This window comes from Arachis ipaensis, chromosome B4 (genome assembly GCF_059453495.1).
Source record: "Arachis ipaensis isolate K30076 ecotype BB chromosome B4, ASM5945349v1, whole genome shotgun sequence".
NCBI classification, from domain to species: Eukaryota; Viridiplantae; Streptophyta; class Magnoliopsida; order Fabales; family Fabaceae; genus Arachis; species Arachis ipaensis.
This window is the reverse complement of record NC_142439.1, coordinates 119,716,094-119,741,980: the sequence shown is the minus strand read 5'-3', so window position 1 is coordinate 119,741,980 and position 25,887 is coordinate 119,716,094. Positions and strand designations below refer to the sequence as shown.

Here is a 25,887-nt window from a genome sequence, read left to right as displayed (position 1 = left end):
TAAATTGAATCTTTAATTAACCTAAGCTCTAACCTAATATACATATATTCTATATACTTTTAAATTCATGCTTAGCTACCCATAATTCTCTTTTTCAACCCATACTCATGTTTCAACTTTGTATTTTGATTCTATCATATGTGCATTGATATTTGAATTCTAAATTTAACATTGGGGTAATTTTTCTCCCCTTATTTATTGATATTTTTTTTTTGAATAAATAAAGTTTATCAATGCACATAGATTTTTCATTCTCATATCTTCACATGAGTAGGTATCCAAATTCCCTTTAAATCTTCATGACATATTCCCTCAACAACTTTTGTTCCCACAATTTCCCATACTTAACTAGCATACACAATTCTATCTTAAGCTAACCAAAGATTCAATTTGGGATATGCAATTGTTTTTCAGCTTAAGGTTAGTAATGTGATAAAATATAGAACAAATGGGGTTTTAAAGGCTCAAAGTGGTTAACAAAGGTAATTGAGAAGGGTAGGCTTGATTTGGATAAGTGAGTTTAAACAAATAATGGCCTCAATCATGTGCAAGCATGTAAATATAATAAATATTGGACATATAAGATAAAACAAAATATAGATTACAATCATAAAGAAGTAAACACATAAGAATAAAATGATTATGGTTAAATAATGTAACCATACATAAAGGCTTAAATCTTTCACAGGTTGTGTGTTCTTTAGCTCAAACATCATGTTTCAAATACAACTCAAGCGGATTTATCATAAAAAATTTTGAAAAATTAGTGAAATTTTGTTCCAAAGATAGATTTTTAAAAGAAACTTATTGTCTTTTCAATCAAGTAGAACATGCATGCAACTATTCTAACCTATGCAGTTTATTCTATTCTATAAAAGAAAGAAAATCTAACTAAAATATCCTAATTATTGGTGTCAGGGAAGAGAATTTACCTCCGGAAGTCAGGTACTGACCGACCTCCCCACACTTAAGGCTTTGCACTGTCCTCGGTGCCATCTATCAGAAACAGGGGTGGGCTGGTAGCAGTATCTCCACAGTCGGGACCATCATGGCTCCCAGTGCTAGTAAAGGAAGTGGAGTCCGGGGTGTCTGAGTCTCTGAAGCGTCCCTTGAGTTGCTCCTTGAGGTGTTTGAATCGGCGCTCGTTACGGCGCTCTCTCATCTTAGCTTTCAGTTCATGCCGATCCAACCGTTCGATTATCTACTGGAGCAATTTCTCAGTTGTAGATGCTTGTGGTGTTGAAGAAGGAATACCTTCAACTGGCTCAGTAGGCTGGCTTGTAGTGGCTGCTGAAAGTCTGAGGTATTTCCCGTGAGGGTTATATTGATCATCCCGTGGAAGCATGGCTTTGGTGTCCCCAGCTCTGTAGGAGACTCCGGCTGCTGAGACAAGATCTGAGACTAAGGCGGGAAAAGGTAGGTTGCCCACAATTTGTACGTGTTCCATAGCATTCTGGATATGTCTTGAGAGATTCAGAGGTTGGTCTGTAAGGATGCACCATAGTAGAACAGCCATGTCTGCGGTGAAAGAGGACTCATGAGTGCTCGGAAAGACGTAATGGGACATGATCTGTGCCCATACGCGAGCCTCCAAGGTAAGTGCGGAAGCCAAAATTTCCTTAGGGCGGGTACGGTGGTATCCGTAGATCCAACGGCTGCCAGGTAATGTAATGACTCCGAGAACGGAGTCCCAGTCAAATTGGTATCTCTGGCGCTGAAGAGTGGCTTCTTGAAAAGCGTCCATTCCTGCAGGAATAGGGGGAAGACTCAGAACTTGCTGAATGGCCTCTTCTATGATGGGGACTTGTTTCTGCCGGACATAAACAGACTGCAGGGTCGGTATGTAGAAGTTGGAGTAGAACTCACCTACCCAAGAAAGATTGACCTGCCTTGGCTGTTTCTGTAGGAAACCCCATTGTCTTCGCTCAATTTGCGGCTCAACAAAGGTGGCAATATTGGACGGGAGGATAAGAAGGTATTCATTGTTATAGTTCCTTTCTACTAGGATAGGGAACATCTGCTCACAGTAGCGATTGGGAAATCACGCAGAGTCCTTTGCTGGAAAGGCTTTCTCTTTGTCATCAACCTTTATTATCCTCTTAACTCTTTTTGTCGAGGGCTTGATTGCTGTTGAAGAAGGCTCTGCCACTAATGCTCTTTTAGTTCCTCTTCTTGCTGGTGGTTTGGAAGTAGCTTTCTCTTTTCCTTTCTTGGTGGCCATCCTGAAAGAAGGGAAGAGAAAGGGAATTAAATTCAAAGAGATAGAGCAAGGGAGAGGGTATTGTAAGTGATAGTCAATGCACGATAAAGATAAATGGCATTAACACATGGTCCGGATTACATGTGAAAAGCTCATCAATGGAAATATAACAAGTGCATGTAGGACAAAGGAATGCAAGAGGTTTATTGGCATGCAGGCAAAGGCATGAGTAGCGTAGACGAAGCATTACTTTGTAACAAACCATCACGTTTGTATTGATAATTGAATTCAATTAATAAAATAATAAGGGAAAGTTGTGAAAAGCAAGCATTGAATAGTATAGTAACATAGAGAAGTGCATAATGCTATATGGGCATTTTCACAAACACATGGCGTGCATGTTAAACAAGATATAAAAAGTATGAAATTGAACATGCAAGCAATCCCTTAAAGGTAATAATTGTCAATTGAATTGTAACAAGTCACAAGCATATAATGAGGGATAATGACTCAAAAAATTTCTAACACCATGTAAAAAGGGAAAAGAAGAATAAAGAAAAATAAAAGTTTGAAAAGAAAAAGAAAAGAAAAAAGGATATAATAATATATACATAATATAATAAGAATGATAGAAAAGAGAAGAAGGAAGAAGAAGGTAAAACCTTGTTAATGGGGGAGAGAGAGAGAGAGAGTGAAAGGTGAGATAGAAGGGGGAGGGGGGAAAGAAGAAAGAAGGAGGGAAAAGAAAAATTAGGATTTGGAGGAAAGAAAGATAAGATAATTTGGCAATTGAGGTTTAGCAGTGCGGAGCATGCGACGCGGCCACCTGGGGCACGCATCAGGGAAGGGGACGCGATCGCGTCGGTTACGCAGTCGCGTGACCTATGTTGCGCTGCTGGCGCGAGTGCAGCCTCGCTCCAGCACAACTCTCTGTTTGATTTATTTTAATTGCCAAAACTGGGTGACGTGATCGCGTGAGTGTGCGTCAGAGAATAGTCGACGCGGCCGCGTCGGCGACGCGGTCGCGTGATAAGAATTGTGCTTTCAGCACCAATCCAGCATCACTCTCGCACAATATAGCATTGTGCACCCTTTTAAGTCGAAAATGCAAGGCACGCGGCCGCGTGAGGCACTCGGTCGCGTTAGCGACGCGGTCGCGTGGGATAATTTGTGCCATTGGCACAATTCCAGCGCTCCTCCTGCGTAACTTTCTGTTCATTTTGATTTTTCCTTACTCCTCCTGCCACGCGGACGCGTCGCTGGTGCGATCGCGTCGCGCGGCGAAAATTTTTTTTTTAAAAAGAAATATAAAAACATGCATATGAAAGAGCACGGAAGTACTAATAAAGAGAAGAGTTATTAAAGAAGAAAAACTAAAAGTGAAGAAAAGAACGATCATACCGCGGTGGGTTGTCTCCCACCAAGCACTTTGCTTTTACGTTCGTAAGTTGGACACTCCTATAGCTCAATCTGCTGCGATGTGGGGATCTTCTAGGTGGAAGATCTCAAGCTCCTTATTTTTCTGCACCTTCTCACCATGGTATAGCTTCAGGCGTTGTCCATTAACCTTAATAAGTTCAGAGCTTGAAGGATGGCTTAGGTGATAAACTCCGTACAGTTCAGCCTTCTCTATTCTGTATGGACCTTCCCATTTTGATCTCAACTTACCGGGCATGAGCCTCAGTCGAGATTTGTAAAGGAGAACAAAATCTCCAGGTTGGAACTCTCTCTTCTTGATGTTTTGATCATGCACAGCTTTCATCTTTTCCTTGTATATTCTGGAGTTCTTATAAGCTTCCAGGCGAAGGTTCTCCAGTTCCTGCAGTTGCAACTTTCTTTCAGCTCCAGCACTCTCAATCCCCATGTTGCACTCCTTAACTGCCCAGAAAGCTCTGTGTTCTATTTCAACTGGAAGATGGCAAGCTTTTCCATAAACCAAGCGGAAGGGACTCATTCCAATGGGTGTCTTGTATGCTGTTCTGTATGCCCACAGTGCATCTTGTAGTCTGGTGCTCCAGTCTTTTCTATGAGGCTTTACTATCTTCTGCAAGATACGCTTAATTTCTCTGTTTGACACCTCGGCTTGCCCATTGGTTTGGGGATGGTAAGCTGTTGCAACTTTATGGATTATCCCATGCTTCTTCATCAATCCTGTTAGTCTCCTGTTACAAAAATGGGTGCCTTGATCGCTCACGATCGCTCGTGGTGATCCAAAGCGGCATATAATATAGTTTCTCACAAAGGAAACAACAATGTTAGCATCATCAGTATGGGTAGAAATTGCTTCCACCCATTTGGAAACATAATCCACAGCTAACAATATATAAAAATATCCACTAGAATTTGGAAATGGACCCATGAATTCAATGCCCCATACATCAAAAATTTCACAGAAAAGCATATATTGTTGAGGCATCTCATCCCTCCTGGATATGTTACCAAATTTCTGGCATGGGTGACAAGATTTACAAAACTCAGCAGCATCTCTAAAAAGAGTAGGCCACCAGAATCCGCAGTCTAAGATCTTTCTAGCTGTTCTTTGAGGGCCAAAGTGTCCTCCACTCTCAGATGAGTGACAGGCCTCTAAAATGGACTGGAATTCTGATTGAGGTACACATCGTCTAATTATCTGGTCAGCGCCACATTTTCATAAATATGGGTCATCCCATATATAATATTTAGACTCGCTTTTCAGCTTGTCTCTTTGATGTTTAGAGAAATGTGGAGGAAATGTGCGGCTAACTAAATAATTAGCAACAGGTGCGTACCAAGGGACTACCTCAGATACTGCTTGCAGGTTGTCAAAAGGAAAATTATCATCTATAGGAGTAGAATCATCCTTAATATGTTCAAGGCGACTCAAGTGGTCCGCTACTAAATTTTGATTACCACTCCTGTCCTTTATTTCTAAATCAAATTCTTGTAACAGCAATATCCAACGTATAAGTCTTGGTTTGGATTCCTTTTTAGCTAATGAATACTTTAAAGCTGCATGGTCCGAATACACTACTACTCTAGTACCAAGTAAATAAGCTCGGAATTTATCCAGAGCGAAAACAATAGCAAGTAGCTCTTTCTCAGTAGTAGTATAATTGGACTGGGCAGTGTCTAAAGTCTTAGACGCATAGGCAATAACAAAAGGATCCTTACCTTCACGCTGAGACAGCGCTGCTCCTACTGCATGGTTGGAAGCATCGCACATGATTTCAAACGGCTGGCTCTAGTCGGGTCCTCTTACAATTGGGGCTTGAGTTAGAGCAGTCTTCAGCTTATCAAATGCTTGTTTGCAATCTTCACTGAACTCGAACTCAATGTCCTTCTGCAGTAATCTGGATAAGGGAAGTGCCACCTTACTAAAGTCCTTAATAAATCTCCTGTAGAAACCTGCATGGCCAAGGAATGAACGGACTTCCCTCACAGAAGAGGGGTAAGGTAAACTAGAAATAACATTCACCTTTGCTGGGTCTACAGAAATGCCATTATTAGATACCACATGTCCTAATACAATCCCTTGCTTTACCATAAAGTGGCATTTTTCGAAATTCAATACAAGGTTTGTATCAACACATCTATCTAATACTCTAGATAATCCATCTAAGCAAAGGTTAAAAGAATCACCATAAACGCTAAAATCGTCCATAAAAACTTCCATACAGTCCTCAATAAGATCAGAGAAAAGGCTCATCATGCACCTTTGGAAAGTAGCTGGTGCATTGCACAAGCCAAAGGGCATTCTCTTATAAGCATAAGTCCCAAAAGGACATGTAAAAGTAGTCTTTTCCTAATCCTCAGGAGCTATATGAATCTGGAAATAACCTGTGTAACCATCTAAAAAGCAATAATGTGATTTACCTGACAGGCGATCCAGCATTTGATCAATGAATGGAAGTGGGTAGTGATCCTTACGGGTAGCTTGGTTGAGACGCCTGTAATCAATGCAGACTCTCCAAGCATTCTGAACTCTAGTTGCTATGAGCTCTCCATGCTCATTCTTCACGGTAGTGACTCCAGATTTCTTGGGCACCACTTGTACTGGGCTTACCCATTCACTGTCTGAAATGGGGGTATATGATACCGGCTTCCAATAATCTGGTCACTTCCTTTTTGACAATTTCCAAGATGGTGGGATTCAATCTTCTTTGTGGTTGACGGACAGGTCCTGCTCCTTCTTCTAAAAATATTCTGTGCTCACATACTTGAGGATTAATTCCCATTATGTCTGCTAAACTTCACCCAATTGCCTTCTTATGCTTCCTCAGTACATCAAGTAACTGCTCTTCTTGTTGAGAAGTCAGTTCCCTAGCAATAATAACCGGAAGCTTCTGCTCATCCTCAAGATAAGCATATTTGATATGTGGAGGGAGAGGTTTCAATTCTAACTTTTGATCATGGGTAGGCTCTGGATTATCTGGGACTTGCGAAAATGGCGAAGTGTCCTCATTGTCAGTTAAGAGGGTCCCCACACTTGGACCTTGTCCAGTGTGCCTCTCTTCAAACTCTTCTTTTTGAACTTCAGCCACACTTTCGTCTATGACATCACACTGAAAGATAGAACGATCTTCTGGGGGGTTGTCAATGACTCCATTCAGATTGAAGATCACTATGCGGCCATCTATTTCAAAGGAGTATGTTCCTGAAAAAGCATCCAATTTGAATTTTGATGTCTTCAGGAATGGTCTTCCAAGTAGGATTGATGATGGCTTATCTGAATCATTATGGGGCATCTCCAAGATATAAAAATCAGTGGGAAATGTGAGCCCTTTAATGTTCACCAAAACATCTTCAGCAACTCCAGCCACTGTAATAATGCTTTTATTTGCTAACACAAAACGAGCTGCCGACCTTTTTAAGGGAGGGAGCCTTAAAACATCATATATAGACAAAGGCATTATACTGACACATGCTCCTAAATCACACATGCAATCATAAATTACTACACCACCAATAGTACAACTAACTATGCAAGGACCTGGATCACTACATTTTTTAGGTAATCCTCCCATTAAAGCAGATATAGAACTACCTAAAGGAATAGTTTCTAATTCATTAATTTTGTCTTTATGGATACATAAGTCTTTTAGAAACTTTGCATATTTAGGTACCTGCTGAATAACATCAAAAAGGGGAACAGTTACCTCAACCTTTTTGAATATTTCTACCATTTTAGGATCAGGTTCCAGCTGCTTCCTGGGCTTCCTTGCAAGTTGTGGAAATAGAATGGGAGTAGTGTTTTCTGTGGTGCCTGCGCCTTTTTGTGCTTCTTCCTGTGGTGGAGCTATCTCTTCTTCAGCCATGTCCTGTATATCCTCTTCCTCTTCAATATCTTCGATTTCCACCACCTCTTCAGCTGAGGCGTATTCTGGTGAGCTTGGTTCCTCCTGATTCCTCTCCTGCAGTGTGGTTCCGGATCTCAGGGTGATGGCATTAATGCCTCCCTTTGGAAAGGATAATGGTTGAGAGGGGATTCCAGTGGTGCTTGAAGATTGGTTACTGGAATTTTGTGCTGAACTAAGCTGTGACATAAAAGCTTGCAGAGTAGAGGTGAAACCATTCAGACTGGCGTTAATATTGTTCACGATGGTATTTTCCATGGCCAGTTGTCTTTTCTCAAAGGCTTGTAATAAATCTTCATTAGAAGATACAGAAGAATGAGTAAATTGAGAGGTTTGCTGCTGATTGTTCGGTGGTCCTTGGTTTTGCCTCAGGTGAGGTGCTCGGTAAGGTTGATTTTGTTGCCTGATGTTGTTATTATTCCACCTCTGATTTCCCTGATTATCTCTGCCTCCTCTATTATTGTTGTCCCTCCAATTCTGGTTTGAATTGTCCTGCCATCCATGGTTATTATTTCCACTTTGATTGTACCCTTGGTTGGGGCGGTCATAGAAGTTGTGAGTGGATGCAACCATGTTGTCTTCTTGTTGGAGCTGCGGGCATTCATCAGTGTAATGACTGTAATCAGCACAAATTCCGCAAATTCTTTGTGGGACTAGTTGTTGGTTTTGCTGCGGTTGAGTTTGCTGAGCTTGTTGATTCAACTGCATTTGCTTCAGCAGGTTGGTCATCTCACAGATGCTTCGATTTAGAGCAGCAGTCTCTATGCCAGAAGATACTTCTGCAAGGGTGATGAGCGGATAATTTATACGCTTTTTGGCATTATTTTTAGTATGTTTTTAGTAGGATCTAGTTACTTTTAGGGATGTTTTCATTAGTTTTTATGTTAAATTCACATTTCTGGACTTTACTATGAGTTTGTGTATTTTTCTGTGATTTCAGGTATTTTCTGGCTGAAATTGAGGGACTTGAGCAAAAATCAGATTCAGAGGTTGAAGAAGGACTGCTGATGCTGTTGGATTCTGACCTCCCTGCACTCAAAGTGGATTTTCTGGAGCTATAGAACTCAAAATGGCACGCTTCCAATTGCGTTGGAAAGTAGACATTCAGGGCTTTCCAGCAATATATAATAGTCCATACTTTGCCCAAGTTTAGATGACGCAAACTGGCGTTCAATGGCAGCTCTCTGCCCAATTCTGGCGTCCAGCGCCAGAAACAAGCTGCAAAGTGGAGTTCAACGCCCAAACTGGCACAAAAGCTGGCGTTCAACTCCAAGAATGACCTCTCCACGTGTAGACTTCAAGATCATCCCAAGAACACATCAAGTGGGCCCCGGAAGTGGATTTATGCATCAATTACTTACTTCTGTAAACCCTAGTAGCTAGTTTATTATAAATAGGACTTTTTACTATTGTATTAGACATCTTTGAATCATCTTTGGATTATCTCTTGATCTATTGATCACATTTTGAGGGCTGGCCTCTCGGCCATGCCTGGACCTTCACTTATGTATTTTCAACGGTAGAGCTTCTACACTCCATAGATTAAGGTGTGGAGCTCTGCTGTTCCTCAAAGATTAATGCAAAGTACTACTATTTTCTATTCAATTCAACTTATTCCACTTCTAAGATATTCATTCTCACTTCAACCTGAATGTGATGAACGTGACAATCATCATCATTCCCTATGAACGCGTGCCTGACAACCACTCCCGTTCTACCTTCGATTGAACGAGTATCTCTTAGATTACTAATACAGGGGACCGAGTCCGAGATATTGGGATCTTCGTGGTATAAGCTAGATTGATGGCGGCATTCATGAGAATCCAGAAAGTCTAAACCTTGTCCGTGGTATTCCGAGTAGGATTCCGGGATTGAATGACTGTGACGAGCTTCAAACTCGCGATTGTTGGGCGTAGTGACAGACGCAAAAGGATAGTAAATCCTATTCCAGCATGATCGAGAACCGACAGATGAATAGTCGTGCCGTGACAGGGTGCGTTGACCACTTTCACTGAGAGGATAGGATGTAACCATTGACAAGGGTGATGCCTCCAGACGATTAGCCGTGCCGTGACAGGGCATTTGGATCATTTTTCCGAGAGAAGAACGAAAGTAGCCATTGAAAATGGTGATGCATTACATAAAGCCAGCCATGGAAAGGAGTAAGACTGATTGGATGAAGATAGCAGGAAAGCAGAGGTTCAGAGGAATGCAAGCATCTCTACACGCTTATCTGAAATTCTACCCAATGAATTACATAAGTATTTCTATCCTTATTTTAGTATTATTTTCGAAAACCCCATTACTATTTTATATCTACCTGACTGAGATTTACAAGGTGACCATAGCTTGCTTCATACCAACAATCTCCGTGGGATTCAACCTTTACTCACGTAAGGTATTACTTGGACGACCCAGTGCACTTGCTGGTTAGTTGTGCGAAGTTGTGAACCATGGTATTGGCATCATGTTTTTAGCGCCATTACCAGGGAAAGAAAGAGCGATGAATTTTACATAATCAAAGTGTAATCACAATTTCTGCGCACCAAACGGCCCTTGAACGGCCTTGCTTCTGTCTGTGGTTCCGAGTAGATTCAGCTAAATCACTGATCAATTGCCAAGCTTCATCAGTGGTCTTGTACTTCTTCATAGACCCATTGCTGGCACTTTCCAATGTGGTCTTATCCTGGGGCCTCATTCCTTGTGTGACATAGCTGAGTAGCACGATCTTGTCAATCATGTGGTGGGGGCATGCTTCCAGAAGATTATTGAAGCGCTCCCAGTATTCAAAGAGAGTCTCATTGTCATCCTGAACAATTGTAGAGATCCTTCCTTAGTTTATCAGTAACTTCAGATGGAAAGAATTTCTCCAGAAACTCCTTTCTGAGTGTATCCCAGTTGGATACATTTGCTAGAGGTTGAGTGTAGTACCACTCTCTTGCTTTTCCCTCAAGAGAGAACGGAAAAGCTTTCAGCAGAATTGAAGTTTCATCAATGCCATCACGCCTGACAGTAGAACAGGCTGCCTGGAAATCTCTCAAGTGCTTGATAGGCTCTTGAGCAGGTAGGCCATGAAACTTGGGCATCAAATTTAGCAGTGCGGTCTTTATTTCAAAATCCATAGCTACCGCTGGATGATGCGCTTGAAATGGTTGCATTGTAAAATCAGGAGCTCCTTCCTCCTGAATGGTAACTCTTCTAGCTGCCATGTTTTTTGCACGTAAAACAACCGAATCAGTAGAACGGGAGCTGGTTTCTTTCTCAAATTCACTTTCAGATCCGCCCTCAAAGCGGGCTAACCTACGCTGTTCTCGCCTTATTCGTGAAATTGTCCTTTCAATTTCAGGATCGAATATTAGCAAGCGCGGATCAGAAAGTGAACGTGTCATTTGACGGAAGAAACATGTAGCTCATAGTAGCAAAATTAAATAAAATGCAAATAAATAAATTCTAATTAATAAAATTAGCACTCTATTGCAACATCCCCGGCAACGGCGCCAAAAATTGATGGGAAGCAGAAGCTGGTGAATTAAAAATTTATTAAAATGGTTACGTTGCGAGTATAGTTCTTAACTCACCGAAAATCTGCCTATCAACTTAGAAATATGTCACAGAGAGTTTAAATTAAAATTACTGGGAGTTTTAAGTCCCAGGTCGTCTCCCAACGAGTTGCAGAAAAGTGTGCTGTTTTATTAATCAGATGTTCCAAGAAGTTGAGCTAGGTAAATTGGGAATTAAATTGAGAAATTTTAAATAATATAAATAAAAGCCTTGACTGGGAATTGATTGGTTGGAATCTCTATCATTGATGGTGTGATTGTAAGATTAATTTATAATTAATGGTTGTTCTGTTTGGTTATCCTTTACTAGGTAAAGGAAAGTCAAACAAGTGGGAATGCCAGATCTGTTCACAAGTTGCAACCCACTTAGTTCAAAGGGATTGGCGTCTGTGACAAGATAGCAATCCAACATTTAACCCAATTACAAATTTTCTTTCAATCCTTCCAACTCAAGAGTTCCTTTTAATCAACTCCCCATCAAGTAAGGGAACTACTCACGCATTGTAAATAAAGAATCCATGGCATATGAAAGGAAATTAAAAGAAGACATGATTATTGATATTGAAATTGAATTAAAAAGAAATAATCCTTGCATTAAATAATTATAAAAGTATCTGAGTGACAAAATTGAACATAACAAAGAACATGGAAGATTAGAACCAAGTTAAGAGAACAAACTAGAGTGATGATGTCTTGATGAGGAAATAACTCTTCTCAATGTTCCAATGCTAAGATCAATTGAAAATTAAAATCCTAAAACTAGAGAGAAAAACCTAAGAGAGTGAAAAACTAGATCTAAAACTACTGAATGAATGTCTCTGTTGTTTCTGCATATTCTCTGACTCTAGTCTGCTGTTCCGGGCCGAAAACTGGGCTGGAATAAGGCCCAAAATTGCCCCCAGCAGATTCTGCAGATTATGCAGATCACACATGTCACGCGATCGCATCGTCTATGCGAACGCGTCGCTTGCGCTTTTTCCTCTCCACGCGTTCGCGTCGTCCACGCTACCGCGTCACTAGCACTTTCCAATCTGCGCGGCCGCCCAAGCCATGCGGCCGCGTCGCTGCGATTTGCGCTCCTTCGCGCGGTCGCGTGAGCCATGCGACCGCGTCACTTCTCGCTGGTTATCTCCTTAAATTCTTGTGTTCCTTCCATTTTTGCTAGCTTCCTCTCCAATCTCCATCTCATTCATGCCCTATAAGGCCTGAAACACTTGACACACAGATCACGGCATCGAATGGAATAAAGGAGAATTAAAAGTAAATAATTTAAGTCTCTAGGAAGCAGTTTTTAAACATGTACTGAATTTAGGAAGGAAATCTAAATGCATGCTAAATTGATGAATAAGTGGGCAAGGATCATGATAAAACCACACAATTAAACACAATATAAACCATAAAATAGTGGTTTATCAGTCTATCAACTACTTGATAGAATATCTCAACTTGAAAATGATGCAAATTTGAGATCTTTTGAGCTTTGCGTCTTGATCTTCCTTGTGACACAAATATATCATCCATTTTTGGAACGGTAATATTATGTTTGTCACAAAATAATGAGACTTCATCAAGTAAAAGAGACCAACCATCATCTCTTATAGTTTGCAATCGTTGCTTAGACACTTTAACCAATGCCATAGCATTTACAATGTCTTGATCATTCCTTTGTAATGCTTGAGATAATTCATTAGTAACTCCCAAAATATTTTTCATCAAGTGTAAGTTGAAAATGAATTCAAAGGATTGAATGACATTCAATAAATGACATGCTTCAGCTCTTTGTTCTGAATTATTTCCATCTTTCTCAACATATTCAAGAACATTGACCACGGAAGGAAACAAAGAAATTAATCGAAGTATAGTTCCATAGTGTGAACCCTATCTAGTATCTCCAGCTCTTTTCAAAGCTATTTCTTGATTCAACCCACGCCCACTAGAAATTTCTCCACTTTGTAATGCTTCAATTGTCTTAGTCATTTGACTATCACGAAGCATATCTCTTCGTTTACACGAAGCTCCAACAACATTGCACAAATTGGTTAACAAATTAAAAAGCAAAGCAATTTCAACTTGTTTTTTTGCAACCGTTACAAGAGCTAACTGAAGTTGGTGGGCAAAGCAATGTACATAGAAAGCATACGAATTTTCTTTCAATATCAAAGTTTTCAAACCATTAAATTCTCCTTGCATATTACTTATACCATCATATCCTTGGCCACGTACTCTTGATAAACTTAAATTATATGTTTCTAATAATGACTCCAATGCTAATTTTAGAGATAAAGCATTAGTATTAGAAACATGAACAAGACCAAGAAAATGCTCCCTAACTTGCCCTTCTTTATTCACATACCTTAAACAAACAGACATTTTCTCCTTAATAGAAATATCGCGAGCTTCATCAACCAAAACAGCAAACAATTCATCCCCAAGATCATTTACAAAAGCTTTTGTCGTTTCACTTGCAGCCGCTCTTACAATATCTTTTTGAATTGAGAGAGCTCTTAGTTTAAGACTCCCACGAGCATTTTTAAAAGCACGATCAATCTCTTCATTATGTTGTGCAAGAAAGTTTAGAAGTTCTAAAAAATTTTCTTGATTAACAGAATCATCTGTCTCATCATTACCACGAAAGGTCAATCCTTGTCGCAAAAGAAATCTAATACAATCAATTGTAGCTGTCAAGTGAATTTGATAATTCTTTTTAGCCTGCTCAGATTTTTTTCAATAGCAGCACTAATGTGTTGTTTTGGCTTCATAAGTGCTTCACATTTTCTCCAAGCTTGATTATGAGCACTATCATGAATCCCAACATGAGTTTGTAATCTCTCCTTTTTTTTTCCAATTTGAAAAGCCATTGGTTACAAAAGCATTGCCACCATCATTCTCAAGTTTCATAAGATAACAACAAAGACAAAAAACAGCATCTTTTGATATACTATACTCTAACCAATTTCCATAATCATCAAACCAACTAGGATTGAATCTTCGAAAAGAAGAACCACAAGCAGTTTGCAAAAAATCATGAGTTCTCGGTTGACAAGGACCTCTTTGCAAATACGCGCATCTAACTTTGTCTCTGTCATTCGGATGATAACTTGAAATCTTTGGTCGTTGTCCTGGATCTGCTATGAGACTCTCTACTTCAAATTCTAAAAATCTCCTCTTGTTAGAAGAGCTCGATGAATTGTTTTGGGATCCAATCTCCAATGATGAAGTTCTTTTGAAATATTTCTCCATCACTAATAGATTAAAATTATAAATCTAAATTAATTCATTAATAAAATTAATTTACAATTCTTCCCAAATTGAGAAGTTCAGCATAAAAATATAAATAAAAAATTGATCCATTAACAACAACAGCAAGCTAGCAACTAATAATATCCCAAATTTCTAATTCAAAATAACTCAATACACAAAAATAATTAACGAATTCAATCACAAATTCACAATTTCAATCACAAATTACATCAGAACAAATTCAATCACAAATTCACAATTTCTAAACCAACTATATAAAATTTTCATTTATCAAACAATGAAACAAATGAACGAAAAGATGAATGAAGCAACTAAGTGAATTAAGTATATGAAAACCAACACAAATACCATAGTTATCAAACTCGGACCGGACCGGTCGGTTCAACCGGAAAACTGGTGAACCGGACCATAAGCCGGTCCGGATTAACAATCTAACCGGATAAGCATGCGAACCGGTCAAATTCGAAAAACCCGATCAAACCCGGGGCTCGAACCGGGCCGGTTGATCCGATGGCGTCATCACACAGCCCGATGATGTCAGCACGCGTCACTCAAATTTCAAAAATTTGAAGCATATGCCAGCGCTGGGATTCGAACTTGCATCAGTCAAGTTATAAAGGGAGCCTGTTACCACTAGGACAAGCTTACATTTTGTGTTATAATTTATCTTTCTATGAATATATTATTAACTATTAGATATATCCTAATTAATAATTTATATATTAATTCTTTTAGCCATGCAAATTTAATATATTTTTTATTTTTTTGTTCTAATGAATTGTTCATATTAATTTAATTTATTTTTATTTTATATTTACTCTTTCTTAGATTAATTATTTTTTAATTATATCATTATTAAAATAAAAATTAAACTTTGTTAAATATCAATAAATTAAAAAAAGATAAGCAAAATTTTTTTTATTAATCATGACATATTTTTGTTACTGATAATTATATGACATCTATTAATATTAATATTTTTTTAACATATATTTGAATAATGTAATAGATACTAATTAATTAATGAATTAGAAAATAAGTTAATTTGATATAAAAAAATTATATAATTATTTAATTATGACCGGGTCAACCGGTTGAACCAGTGACCCACCGGTTGAACCAATGACCCAGTGACCCAGTAACTTGGCCGAGTCGATTGCCGGTTCGGTTCTGATAACTATGACAAATACACAATACCACCTGACCTAAGACCTATTGATTCTTAACTATTAATTCTTATTCAGTCACAAACCATTCCTTTATTCTAAATCCACATTCGACCATTCCCCACCCCAAAAGCTTATTTATTTATCATATACATATGCTATAATTAATTGGTTACAGGGTAGACTTGAGAATTGTTTGTTGTTTATCACTCTTGATAAGTTGAAAGGTTGATTTGGGTTCCCAATCATGTACCAAGAGGCAAACTAAACTTCAGGAGGATGACCCAGACACCCAGTAGCGGTGTGGCGCTAGTGGCAACAGAGAAGAGGATTGTAGAATAAAAAAGAACCAGTCAACCAGAACTCCAGAAGCCCAGAAGAAATGGATGTTCGTTGAAGAAGAAGGCAGAATCGCAGAATCAGATGCCGAATTGCTGAGTGTCAAAGGAAGGAACGCAGAAGAGGAACGCAGCAGCAGATCCACCAAAATCACAAATCATAAGCAGTGGCGCAAAAGAAGGTAGAACCTAAGAAGTGAGAACTCCTAGGCGCGGCGTGGCGGCGATGCAAGGAGAAACCAACAGAGACGGAGCCACGCGGGAGAATCGCGGCGATACAAGGAGTCGTGAAGACTGCGGAGTCGCGAGGAGCAGAAACGCGGAGTGACAGGGAGCTAGTGACACTGCCACACAGCCCACACTGGCGGTCTGGCGGAGCCACAGAGCGGCAAAAATGCGGAGTCTGGTCTGGCGGCAGTAATTCTGGGGCTTGGAGGTTGGAAGGCAGAGGCTGGAAAAGTTAGGGATTTGGAGAGAAAGAGAGAAGAAGTTGGGCTGGGGGCTGGGAACAGTTTAGGGATTTGGGGCTGGGGCTTTGGGCTGGGAATAGTTTAGGGATTTGGGGCTGGGGCTTTGGGCTGGGGGCAAAAGTAATTATATAATGGGGGCAATCTAGACATTTCACTAAGAAGTACTCTTTATTATTTGAAATTTGACTGGGGGCAGTTGCCCCCACTGCCTTATACATAAATCCGTCCTTGGTAGGTAGTCCACATCTTGTGTGTTGTTGTTGTGCTGTTGATTAATTTTAATGGTTGGGTTATGTGGCGGAGCAGTTGTTGAGTTGAAATTCATTAGACAAATTTGTTGGTAATGCCTTTATTTTGTTGTTAAATTCCAATTTATTAACAAACAAGCACCGAATTGCATTCTAACTATTCATAATGCCATCATTAGTGGCAGATTTATTCTAGTTGACTTCATGCACATTGCATTCATGTTACACATGACTTTAAGTACATCTCTTTGTCGTTGTTGGTTTGCCCAGCCAAATGTACCGCACTTTGGCGACGACGTTGGCGACGATGTGATACTCACTTTGCGTGCAGGGGACATCTCCGTCTGGGCCGTCTACGACCGATACGGGGGCAAGCGAAGGCGCAATTGTGGCACAATCAGCAGAGGGTTGGCAGAATTCTTGCGCAAGTGCAACATAACTGATGAGAAGATGGCTGTCTTTGAGATCTCCAGGACCAACGCGGACGTCGAGCTCTTGGTCCAATTTGTTGACTATGAATGACTACAACTAAAATGATGAACATGCTGACCATGTTATTTTGGATTGCCTTTTGTTATTTGACAAACAAATTATCCCTTGATATGATACAAATTACTCCTTGACTTAACTTTTTGTAGATGATACAGTGTTTGACTCCTTTTTATGACGTTTAAGTACTTTATTATATACCGTGTTCTTTATCTTGAGTTTCTAGAGTTAATCTTGCCTCCTACAGTCTCATACAGCAACATGGATGCTCTAGATTAATTTGCAATTTCAATATAGCGCATAACAAAAGAATGTCATATCACGGCCTCAATATGGTCAATTTTCAACTATAACAGTCCAGAACAGAGTCTCCTATAGCTACCCATTCTTTTTCCAAACATAGATCATGATGCAAGATCTACTGAGAAACTAAAACACCTACTGCATAACGTTTGCATAATATGAACACCAATTACACGACCCACGTTCCCACTGGAGTGAGCTGTGAACGCACTAACTAGATGAATGGTTACCAAATTGTGCCCTGTGAATCATAGTCCTCGTCCAAGCCAACGTCCACTACATCGTCCCATGCCAGCTATAGTGATACATTCCATTAGCCATGAACTACCAATCGATAAATGCTCAAAACATTCAACAAAAACGACGACTTAACAAATTTATTGACATTGTGTTACCTCCTCAGGCGAGTCATCTGTTGTCCCAGTTTCGCCCTCACCCTCAGCACCAAAATATGATGCACCCTCTTGTGTATTCATTCGGCTGTTGGGATTTAAGTGGCAAGATAGTCGATTATGCCCTGTCTGGCGACAAAGACCGCACCTCTTCATCCCCTTCACCGATTCCTTTCTTTGCCTCTTTCGACACCGCGCCATGTGTGGATCCCTCACGCAACCCTCTAGTGTTGAAGCTTCCCTAACTTCATTGCGACCTCCTGTATCACCACAATCCTTTATCTCTTTCAGCCGCGCTATCTCATGAAGAACTTTATCCATCATGTCGGCAAATTCAGCTTCGTCACGACACACCAGAACACACATTTCTCTGCATAGATCATTCAACATCCAATTGCGGCAAGTGATTGTTGAATCCCAGCAAAACGGACCTTTCTCCACAAACGCCCTTACTTTGGAGCAAGCACTCTTGGACCAACGATCAAGAACAAGACTGTCTGGTATGTCAATCATCTCCAAATGTACAAGCACTACTACAATGTGATCACACGGTATACCAAGGGGCTCCATTCGCAAGTACGAGCACTTGAAAATGTTGCTGTCACCATAGTGACACACTTGCCACTCCCTACGCGCATTAGCTGACCTCGACAAAGTAAATGTATCACAAGTATGGTTCCATGTGTATGTCCGTACCTTCAATGTGCAAGCGTGGAAAAGTATGGTCCTGAAGTTGAAGAAAATCGCCCTTGTGAGCTTCTTTGCAACTGACCTCTCCAAATCATGAAACGGACTCTGTAGCACTGGTTCCCCAACCACGGATAACATATCAGAGTGTGCTTTCCTGGACCTCATTTAGGATATGCAATGCATAAACTACTCAACAAAGTCCCTCAAATTATGGTGAGACTGGACAAATTTACCGAGCATTGAGTGTAACCCTTTGCACCTTGACGTTGTACGAAAACCCCCAAAGAAGTTGCTTCGTATATGTGCAGTTGCGCACATACTTCTCCTAGGGTAAAGGTCAGAAACCCATTGATTATCAGACAGACCCAGCGCATCGACCATATAATGCTAATGATCTTCAAACTCCGAAATCTCATAATCGAACAGCATGCATTTCTTAAATTTAGAAGTAAATGTGAGGTTGCTTAGGTTAGAAGTGGCATTCCTCAGCGGATGCCACGCACACAAACGGTGATAGGCCCTAGGAAACACTGCTTTGATTTCTTTTTTCATCGCTCTATGCCCATCTGTTATCACACACCCAGGTGCTTTACCCTTCATGGCGTCCAAGAACTGTTGCAGCAACTAAGTGTAAGTCTGCTCATTCTCATTTGCAACTAGCGCAACGGCAAACTCAATTGTTTGGTTATGGTGATTGACTCCAGAAAACACAACTAGTGGACACATATACTTATTCTTCCGATATGTCACATCAAATGCCATGACTTCCCCAAACAAACCATAATCCAGCTGACTGCAATTATCTGACCAAAACAGGTGCACCAAACGACCGTCCTTATTCGCCAAATTACGCACAAACATTCCTGGATTCGCATGCACCGTTGATTCCAAGAACTTAAGGCAAGCCGTGGCATCCCTGCCAATGACCCTCCGTTGCTTGCCTATCTGGTTATACATATCCCTCTTTAGAAATGGAAGGTTTTGGAATCCCCCGGCAGTGTTCACAAAATATGAATAAATCTATGGCGTTTTAATCCCAACTCTAAGCATCATGTTCATTTGTTCCAGGGCGGCTGCATCCATTTTCCTATGCCCCGGTAGCGAAAGTCAGTCTATTGTCTAGCAACTCGTGGTTGTGAATGTCCTGAAAGTACGATATTATCCATCTACCACTTTCCGAGTGCACGTGGACGCGCATTTCTACTTCACAGCTGCATCTGGTCTCTGCCTTTGGCTCACGTTTCCGTCGCATGCCGTCATTAACAGACCCCATTTCTCTGAACTCCTGCCGGAAACATACAAATTCTTGTTGTGTAACCTCATTCCTCACATTTCGCCAAATCTTATTCTTCCTCACGGCGAAACCATTCATCTTCGCATACAAACTGTAAAACAAGAATGCCACCGATCGATCCGGAAAATGGCACATCATAATCTCCTTTGTAGTTATTTCCTTGAAATTGATACACCCCAGCTCTGCAATACCGTCGACTGCTCTCTCTTCCCAGTTGTCAAAGAAGCTGTTCCTGAAATTCTCATGTGCATCCGACTCCACCCCTAATTCCCCATCCTCAACTTCGTCACTGAATTTGTCGCCACCAGGACCAAAGGCCTCGCTTCCATCACCTCCCTCTTCTTCAGCAGACAACGGCCGATAACATTTGTCTGCCGCGGATTCTCCCTCCATGCAGGCCTGCGCAGAAATGGCGTTCACAGATTAACATATTTTTACATAATACATAATACTCTGTAACATAAAATTGGCAAAACTCTACCATGCTCTATCCTAACTTGTTTGCCACCAGAAATTAGATTTTGAAACAATATCACCGCCAACAGCCACAGAAACCACTCAGCCTGGATCCATTACATTTAGGGTTTCGTCGTCACTTGAGACGCTGGTTTATGGTCATCGCTCTTTATCTCGTCGCTCTCCCAAATGGGCTAAATCTCAGTCAACAGCCCATTCATACAGGGGGGTTCGAATGAAAATATGTATAAATTTAGGTGTCATAATACTATATGCAGTAGTGTATAGGCAATGTTGTAAAATACCTAAAGACCTGACACCAAAGCAAAAACTTGTGTCAGTGGTCACCGGTGCATCCTTCTCCTCAATTGGACCGGTGCAGGCTATTACTCGCCATTAATATATTTGTAAATGATAAATATGATGTTCATAAAAATTAGACTTATAATAACAGCAGAGATGATACTTTGATATGAAAGACCCTTACCAAAGTTCATAAACTGAGTACACGATTGGCCAATAAGATCAAATAGCATAGCAAATAAAGCTTCTGCCTCGTGTTATATATACAGTAAGTTTGCATGTGTGTTACACAGTATAAGGCACACCATGCAACTGGATCAAAAAACTTTAGACATAATTATCATATTTACACAGTTTCAAAATAGAAAAAGAGCATATATTTCTATTAGCTTAATTTTATTAAGTAAAAAGGTATATTTTTGTTTGTAGTGATTCCGTTTCACTATGAACCTTGTTAGGCAGAAGCATAATAGAGCATGTATAATTTCCCTTCTTGAACTCCAAAACTGTAGTTTGGGAAGAGGCTGAACAGAAGAGCTTCTGCCATTTCCAAAAGAGAAACCAAACATGCCACAGGTATACTATTTCTGGGGTTTACTACCTGGTGTAAGCAACAAGTTTTTCATCTCTTTGTAGCCATGAAACTCTTCCAATGCATCACTTGTTGTTTTCCTTGTTGCTGTGAGCCCAGAAGACATCATGCTTGCTGGCACTGTTGTTTCTAGAACTTGAATGTTGTTAACATTCCAGGTTTCGGGGTGTGTGCTGTGTGACAAGTGTTCAGAAGTAGAGAAATCTTGCCAGAGAGGTGGTGCTTTCTTCAGCATACGTACAAGCGCACCAACAGCAGCATCCTGGGACTTTCTGATGGGAAGGAATCCTCCAGCTTCAAATGCCTCAGCCATATGACCATGATCAAATGATTCCGCCCTGGTTATGCACAAGGGTTCATGTTAACGTCAGAAAAAAAAGTACACCTGACAAATTTAAAGTCACCCACAACTTCAAAAAGGCCAAGGAAAAAAAACTCAGATTATATATTATATATTACAAAATTTACAATTGTTTAAAATCTGACTCTTTGTCAAGAAGTCATAGATGAACTAGTAATTTGAACGCCTATGAAAATTAAGTTTTGAATTGAATATCAAATCTGAATGACCGAATGGACACTGCTATGCACCCAGGAGAAGTGGAGAATCCAACCTCTAAAGCTAGCAGTCAAAGAGGGGGCAAGGGGGAGAACCACCCTACAGTGTCTCTCTAACTAGCAAATATCAAATACAACACTACTCGACGTGGTATTTTGCACTTTACAGCACTGTACTCAGCGATACATCACTCAGCCTATTCACATGTAGACATACACACACACACAGCTAATGGGATGTGATGCACACACTATATGCCAGCGAGCTAACTCATGGAACCAATCCCTTCCCCTGGCCACCGGGCGCAACAACAAAAAAAAGTAGCTAGTAGAACAGTGTGGATGCAACCAATGTTGAATTGAGTTATTTAAATATGAGACACCATTAAAGGGAAAAGCTGAGCCAGAAAGCTGATTAATTCACAATATACATATACCAGATGAATCTATTCCGGAATAGATAGCATTCAATACTGAATGCGGATTAAAAGAAACACTCTCAAAGATGAGCCGGAATAGACAAGAATATACAGTGCATCTAAGTCATTTCAGTCTCTACTCATTGGTATATAATCTTAAAAATATGAACAATTTGAAGGAGCAAGTGGGAAGAACAAAAAAGAGGAAAAAAGCATGCAAGTTTGCTGCACAAGCAGTGATGTTCACCAATTTATAATAATAACTACTATAAATACTACTTTCCCTTTTTTTTATCTCGTATCTATAATTCGACCTTTTCCATTTTAGCTCAATGGACAACAATTAGTTGAGCTCAAAATCATAGTTACCAAGCATGCAGTATGGATCCATGTGCGTCCTATGTTTTTCATCCTGGTATTTGGATTGTCATTTTTTTCATGCTTATAGCGCAACTATTTAGGGAGGGAATCCAACATCCAAGATACAGTGTGGGGGAATTACAGTAAGCAGGATTCTTGAGAGAACCCAAAATTCTAATCAAATTTATTAGGTTGTTACTTATTATTACTTTATTAGTATTATGTCTCACATAGCATATAATTTGAAAATTGAAATCCAATCCACTAAGAAGTAAGAACCTATTAGTATTACCCTAGACTTTCCTGGACCAAACATGACCTTCCAGTTGCATATAGGTCACCTAATAAACCTGAGTTACCCTGATTATATAGTACTTATGCTATTTTCTTTACAAGTTCAAACAATACTATTGGTACCATAAGCTACTTGACAAAGCATATATCTTATGTATGAGATTGACATAAAAGGAAGGCGCAAGTCTGAGCAAATTCACATAGTACCTGCTGCCTGGATCTGTCAGATCATCATCATCCACATCAAAGGGGCAAGTAAAATCAGTTTCATCAAAATCATCCTGATAAGACCTACTTGAGCTTCTGGAAATTGAAATTTGTGGCGAACTGCAAGCTGATATCTTGATTCCAGAGTATTTCCGGGGCTCATCTTTTCCAAGAGGAAATAACTGCAAAAAGTGTAACAGATTATTAACAAATCTAATATGTTTGAACCAACGAAAAAGTTCCTATGGTTAGTATGCAGCATACCTTCTCAGCTGTTGCACCTGTTTGCATTGTGTTCACACCTCTATCATTCTTAGAAACACACCTTAAACCTCTAAGTGGAGGAATTGACGGCAAGTTATGCCTGTTGTGGTATCCAGGGAAATTTGCAGCTTCAGCATTAGGTATGCTGACTGGAGCACTTTCAGATCGTAAAAGCGTTTTAGATGGTAATGACCCAGGATAGTATATTGAAGGTGATGGAGAGGGATAATACTCATCAAAACCTGAACTCTTCTTCTGAATCAAGGACATCTCAGTTGGATGAGGGGGCAAACTTGAAGGTGGTAAACGCCTAGAACTTGCATTAGATACAGACGTGTGCGATTCTGAATATGTTGGTGAAGGCGAACAAGTAATGGAAGGAGACGAGGTTCTACAATGGTTGTGACTCCAACTATGTTGCCTCGAAAATGGCAATGACGACAGAGAGCCATGTGATGGCGATCCTGATGGGTACCTCCTCAATGGATCTGCCAGTGGACTGCCAACATAGTCAGTTATAACTTGTGGGGATAACCGAGTTGAAGATTCAGAGCTCAAGTCTGATGCGCATGGGCGATACATCACCGAAAGGCACAGCCTACCAGAATAAGTATCCACAGGGGTAAACCCAAATTTCATCATTTCAGCTTCCTCTTTACGGGTGAAGGGCTCACAAAAGGAAGATACCCGGTGAGCAAGAGTAAAGGGACGAATCTGTGCAGACGAATTGAGCTCTCTGAAAAGTTTATAAGCAGGTAAAAGTCTAACTGTGGCATACAAGGACCTTAGAAGTAAAGTTGACTTCTTATACAAGGCACGCAAAGAAACGTTACTTGACCTCCTATTACCAGAACTAGAATCCCTTGTTTTTCTGCTCTCATACTGAACCACCCATCTCTCTAAAATCTTTTGAGTGTTTGCGTCGAGTCCCAATTCTTCCTGATCAGTATTCCAGCTCAAAGGGTATCTTTCCTTGAGGGAAGAACTCCTAGGAAGAACCCCTTTGGGGGAAAAACTCACGGGGTCCCAGCCAAGAGGCTTTTGCACTAAAATAACATCAATGACTATCAAGTCAAGATTGTTGCGGCGCGAGAGGTCAATGTTATCTATGGCGGCAGGGCAATCGTGAAGAGCCAAATTGAACCATTTATCCCTGGAGCGCACACTGGGGGAGGATGAAGATGAAGAACATGGAGAGGAGATAGCTTGATCAAGACAGGAACTACGTGAGGAGACAGAAAGAGCCCTTGATTCAAGTATTATATGAATGCTTTTGGCAAAGAACTCTCTTATAATTTGTTCCATCTTTGCAGCTTCCGAGTGTGAGGATGCCATTGAATGCACCCCGAAGATTAACACTACTATGTCGTTGGGGAAATTAAACAAACACAACAACGACACAAACAGCAGCACAGTTTTTAAACAGAATTACAAAATCTGAGAAAGCAATAATGAATAAATAAATGGAGGGAAATTGTAGGGAAACCCAAAATAGCGAAAGAAAAGAGAATTTACTTGAATCCTTCGCGACAAGAGAAGAAAAGAGTAGAGTTTATTTTCCCTTCCCTTATCTTGGATTGAATTTGGAAAAGAGAGTATTAAGGAGTGGACTCCTTCATCATCAAATCATATCAACACTTTCACTCTCCGGAATTATTTAATTAAATACCTTCCGTTAATGTCATCAAAATCTTCTTAAGTCAATAATATTCAACAAGATTCTAGGTACAAGATAACAGGACTTTAACTTTTACCCCATAAATCTTGTCTTTTGGAATGTTCCCAAGTCATAACAAATATTTAAATTAAAAAAGATTGTGACAACTGACAAAGATAATTAGGAGCTGCTCACCCAAAAAATCTACAGAGATAAGAACCAATTAAAATTCGATGAACAGATTAAACTAACGACCACTTTTATAATTAATAAAATCTAAAAACCATTAATAAAATATATTTTTATATGTAAATATATTATTGAATTATATTTCGTTAAATTCTAATCAAATTTTATTAAAATTTCATATTTTCAATTTTTTTATTTTACTCGATGGACCATAAACCTCAGCCGAAACAAAATCAACAAAACGGCTATGAGGTGAGCTATAAATCGACTATCAGGTGTGAGCCATAAATCAGGTAACAAAACACGTAACAACTAAGGAAAGACTCAAAAAAAACAACCACAAGGAAAATAATGGAAGAGGCCAAGATAATAGAAGCTGGGCACAACAACCTTTTCCTCTATTTAAACTACAGAGAACAGCATCAGTGGACACCTTTTAAAAAAAGAGAAAAAAACATATACTAAACAACGAACTCTTTTTCTATTATTATTATTATTGAAATCTTCTTTTAACTTGAGCGTTGAAGGCTTTTTTGGAGATATTTCACCCCAGTACTCCGAGATCAGCTGACCTATAACTCAACCAAGAAGTATTAATACAACGTTAAAAGCTTGGATCAACTATAGATAGGTTCGTTCGTCTCAGATGTAACAACTAGTTTAATAGTCGATTCATTATATAGCACAAATGTATTTTTTCTGCATTTTATGTGGAAATCCAGGGTGTTAAGGTATGTGAATATGTTTATAGTACAAGCTAAGAACGAGGGGATTATGATTTAAGATACATGTTTAAGGTAATACAATAATGCAAGTATGCTTGGTTCATAGATTTCAATATGCA

At 39.8% G+C, this 25,887-nt stretch overlaps 2 protein-coding genes and 1 pseudogene across 4 annotated transcripts; all 3 read right to left on the bottom strand.

The window, feature by feature from the left end:
• Positions 1-12,971: 12,971 nt before the first annotated feature.
• Positions 12,972-14,333, bottom strand: LOC107636879 (uncharacterized). Its single transcript, XM_088484839.1, has 2 exons — positions 13,959-14,333; positions 12,972-13,802 (listed from the first exon to the last, which is right to left on the bottom strand). The coding sequence occupies exons 1-2, from the start codon at positions 14,331-14,333 to the stop codon at positions 12,972-12,974; spliced, it is 1,206 nt and encodes a 401-aa protein (XP_088340965.1).
• Positions 14,334-19,074: 4,741 nt separating this feature from the next.
• LOC107636881 (protein FAR1-RELATED SEQUENCE 5-like) lies at positions 19,075-20,137 on the bottom strand (annotated as a pseudogene).
• A 575-nt stretch (positions 20,138-20,712) lies between these two features.
• Positions 20,713-25,030, bottom strand: LOC107639650 (autophagy-related protein 13b-like). Of its 3 annotated transcripts, none has more exons than XM_088485700.1 (4): positions 24,713-25,030; positions 23,198-24,634; positions 22,934-23,115; positions 20,713-21,433 (listed from the first exon to the last, which is right to left on the bottom strand). In XM_088485700.1, the coding sequence occupies exons 2-4, from the start codon at positions 24,530-24,532 to the stop codon at positions 21,085-21,087; spliced, it is 1,866 nt and encodes a 621-aa protein (XP_088341826.1). In that variant the 5' UTR covers positions 24,533-24,634; positions 24,713-25,030; the 3' UTR covers positions 20,713-21,084. The 3 variants fall into 3 exon arrangements, with proteins under 3 accessions (XP_088341826.1, XP_088341825.1, XP_088341828.1); XM_088485699.1 differs by having other exon boundaries at positions 23,198-24,558; positions 24,713-25,004; XM_088485702.1 differs by having other exon boundaries at positions 23,198-24,555; positions 24,713-24,970.
• Positions 25,031-25,887: the final 857 nt, after the last annotated feature.